General features: G+C 38.8%; 1 protein-coding gene across 1 annotated transcript in view; it reads left to right on the top strand.

Annotated features, from left to right (window-relative positions):
* The window catches only part of LOC106518994 (collagen alpha-1(XIX) chain), a gene marked incomplete at both ends in the record, with an annotated part of 138,916 nt that extends 135,878 nt beyond the window's left edge, over nucleotides 1–3,038 (top strand). Inside the window, 2 exon segments of the mRNA XM_014010492.1 lie at nucleotides 2,671–2,737; nucleotides 2,901–3,038. Of these exon segments, the coding sequence (XP_013865946.1) occupies nucleotides 2,671–2,737; nucleotides 2,901–3,038 (205 nt within the window).
* Nucleotides 3,039–3,650: the final 612 nt, after the last annotated feature.

The following is a 3,650-nucleotide window of genomic DNA, read 5'->3' as shown; positions in this document are numbered from 1 at the left end:
ACATAATATTGGCCCTTTAATACTTAGATTGTTTGGAGTGGAAGGACATATACGGCACAAAGTTAGGGACAGAAATAATAAAGAAATACCCAGTTTTTTCTTATTTTAATTGTTTATTCAAGCCAAAAAATATATTATACATACATTTTCATATGTATGTATGCAAGCGTACATTCAGGCTTTAAACTTTCATTTTATGCAGCTTAAGAAATGTTGCAGCAGTATAATCTGTAAATTTCTCTTTTTAGTTGCATCAGGTTTTTTTTATTATTCAAATCAAAATAGTAAGTCAGTGCACGGGATAAATAGTGCCTGTAAAGCTGTGCAGTGGGTACACCTCTACACTCACACTGCATCCATGCCCTTTGTCCTCATTTTTGAAAGCCACACAATAAGCTGGAGATTCGCTCACAACCTGCGTTCATTGTTGACAACTCAGCCCCTTTGACAGCATGCTTTTCAAAAAAAAGCAACTCGTGTTAAATGTATCGATGTGTTGGATAAATAGTCACTTTTTTTCTTCTTTTTTTTCCATTGAAGAGGGATGTCAGAGCACTCACGTCTCTTCATTACCCGTGTGTGTGATCTGTAAAGCACATAGGGCTTTGAGCTGCAGAGTTAAATAAACTTTTTTTAAAGTCCTTCTAGGTTTAAACACAATCCAAATTAGTAGGTGCCAATTTAGTGTTATTTAATTGGATTTTAAAGTGCAGATTCTGAATATAATTGTACAGAAACAAGAGATTACACAATGCGTTTAATTCACATCTGCATTGCTATCTAATTGACCTTGTTTTGTAGGTTTTAGCTTACAACACTTTATGGTATCTTTATCTACAACTTGTTGACTAAGAAAGCTGCACCTTAAAAACCATGATTGTTTTGCTTTTGTTTAAACTCGTGATTTATTTTTTAGCCCTTCACTTAAATTTGACAATTTTTTTTCCAATCACTTTTAAGCCGCTGGGTTAAAGGTAATTGCTTTATTGAAGGGCGTGCGCTGCTTACTCATTATTTCTTCATCAACTAACCAGGTAAACCTGGAGTTAGTTCTATGTGAGGCATTTGTCTTCAGAAGCTGTTGCTGTAAACCAACAGCGTGAAGTCAAAGGAGCCCTAAGTGCACTTTAAACTGATCATCGTCTGTCTTTAAGAGCAACGCAGCTCCGTCTGGAAAATAGCTGGAAGACTGGGAATTGTCAAATAAAATCTTTGTCTGATTCTGGAGAAAAATTATTCCACTGGGCAACATAAAAAGGGCTGAATGTCCACACAATAGGAAGACAAAAGTAAGGGGTGGAACTGCTGCTGAGTTATGAATAAATCAAAACGAAAGACAAAAATACACAAAATCAACATCATAAAGAAGGAAAACTCTCATGGAAACATTCAAAACAGTTAATTATTGTAAAAAAATTGAAATGCTAAATGTTTGGATCACATGTTTGAAAATACACAAGAACATATGAGCCCCAGTAAAATAATGTTTACATTTAAAGGAGTTTGGTSTAAATCTGTCCTCTGACTTAAAGCTAACAATTTACACTTTATGACCATAGGTGAGGGTTGGAATATAGACAGAACTGTAAATCAAGAACTTTGCCTTTCGACTCAGCTCTTTCCTCACCACGACTGACCAAAGCAACGCCCTCATTACTGAGGATGAGGCCCCAACRTCTCAATCCATCTCCCGCTCCATCCTGCCATCACTCGTGAACAAGAAACCRAGATACTTCAACTCCTCCACTTGAGGCAGAGACTCTTCCTTGACCCAGAGGGGGCATTCCACCCTTTTCCAGTCCCTTTCCGTTCTTTTAACAATGACCGAAAGAACGAGACCCAGGATATAAATGGACGAAATGATCTTCCTTCACTGGGCTCAGCCGTATAGCCGCTGCTCCTCCACATRGAAAGGAGTCAGTTGAGGTGGTTCGYGCATCTGATTAGGATGCCTCCTGAACGCCTCCCTTTAAAGGTGTTCCGGGCACGTCCCACTGGTAGGAGGTCCTGGGGAACACCCAGGACTCACTGGAGGGATTACGGACCCTCTCCAGCCTGGGATCTCCTAGGGGTCCCCCCAGGATGAGCTGGAAAGTATCGCTGGGGAGAGGGATGTCTGGGTTTCTCTCCTGGACCTGTTGCCTCCGCGACTCGACTACGGCTAAGCAGAAGAAGACTGAGATGGAGAATTTWCCCTTTAGACCCACATTAATGTAACTGTGGATAAAACTAATACATTTGTTTGAATTTGTAATGTTTTTCACATGTTCTGTCCTATCTGTGAGGCTGCAACTTTTCCTTTTAAACACAAAGCGAAACAAAAGAAATACGGCTTTGAATCAAATGTAATATTTCCTCACTGAATCCACTTTAATTTTTTTTGCTGCGTTCGGAGAGTCGAGTTGAGCAAAGATCTTGACAAAAGATTTGCTCGAGTATAATATCCTCCCACTGCTCCTGATTTTGACATGTTTGGTTTCAGCAGTGAGATGCACGAGGAGTATCCATTTAATTGTCATGCCGTGATAACTATAATCTTTACTGTACGTCTTCCGCTGCCAGCTGCCTGTGAATGAAAGTTTAGTTTATGTTGTCTCTTAATTGGATTTTCTTCTCTTCTTGTCTGTGAGAAAATGCTTCAGTGAGTGCTCTTTTCCTCTCCCCGCACAGGATGATCCCAGCTTTACAGATGAACTCAGAGAATTTATCCAAAACGAAGTAATGAGAATTTTTGAAGGTATATATTGTTTGATATTTCATTTGGTTCAAGTGTTTTGGATTATTTATTTTTATTTATTTATTTTTTGTTATTCATCCTACCTAGCTTAAATTTTCCTTCTTGTTTTGTCAACTCTAAAACCTCTGCGCATGAATTCTTTTTTCTATTACTTGTCTGACAGAGAAAGTGTCCAGCCATGGKATGCAGCAGAAGAAACCTGCTGGCATCTTAGCCTCACAGATCCAAGGACCTCCTGGACCCCCTGGCAAGGATGGAACACCAGGTCCTCCGGGAGAGCCTGGGCCACCTGGTCCTCAAGGTAGGAGCTCAGGACTGATGGCTGAACTGCTGCTTGAAATGAAAACATCAAGTAAAAAAAACAAATTCAATTAATTGCTTTTTTTGGGAATTAAATAATGTATCTGTTAATCCATTTTTTACCCTTCTTTCATGACTCAGTTCCAAAAATATTGGGATGTTGTGTAAAATGCAAACAAAAAAAACAGAATGCAATAAATTTCAAAAACCCTTAATATGTGCACAATGTAGCAAAGTATAAAATGTTGAAATAAAAATAATAAATATTGTACCATTTTCTACTTTTTTAAATGATTGCAGCAATTTTTTAGCAACTAATTAAAATGCATAAAAGCAAAGTAGAAAACTGTTCTGTGGTCAGATAAATTAAATTTCTAATTATTTATCGGAAACCACATCCTCCATATTAAAAAGGACAGGTACCACTTTGCTTATTATCGACACGCAGTTCAAAAGTTTGCCTCTCTGATTGTATAAGGGTGCATTAGCGCCTGTGGCAGGGCTATTCAATTAAATTGCTCCAGGAGCCGGGGTTACTCTAAGCTTACAGCTCGAGAGCCTGACATCCACATCAGGGGGTGCCCAGTAATGGTAGGTGAAACACTGCAGCATG

The sequence above is a fragment of the Austrofundulus limnaeus genome, unplaced genomic scaffold (assembly GCF_001266775.1).
Source record: "Austrofundulus limnaeus strain Quisiro unplaced genomic scaffold, Austrofundulus_limnaeus-1.0 Scaffold0, whole genome shotgun sequence".
NCBI lineage: Eukaryota > Metazoa > Chordata > Actinopteri > Cyprinodontiformes > Rivulidae > Austrofundulus > Austrofundulus limnaeus.
This window is presented reverse-complemented; position numbering and strand designations above follow the sequence as displayed.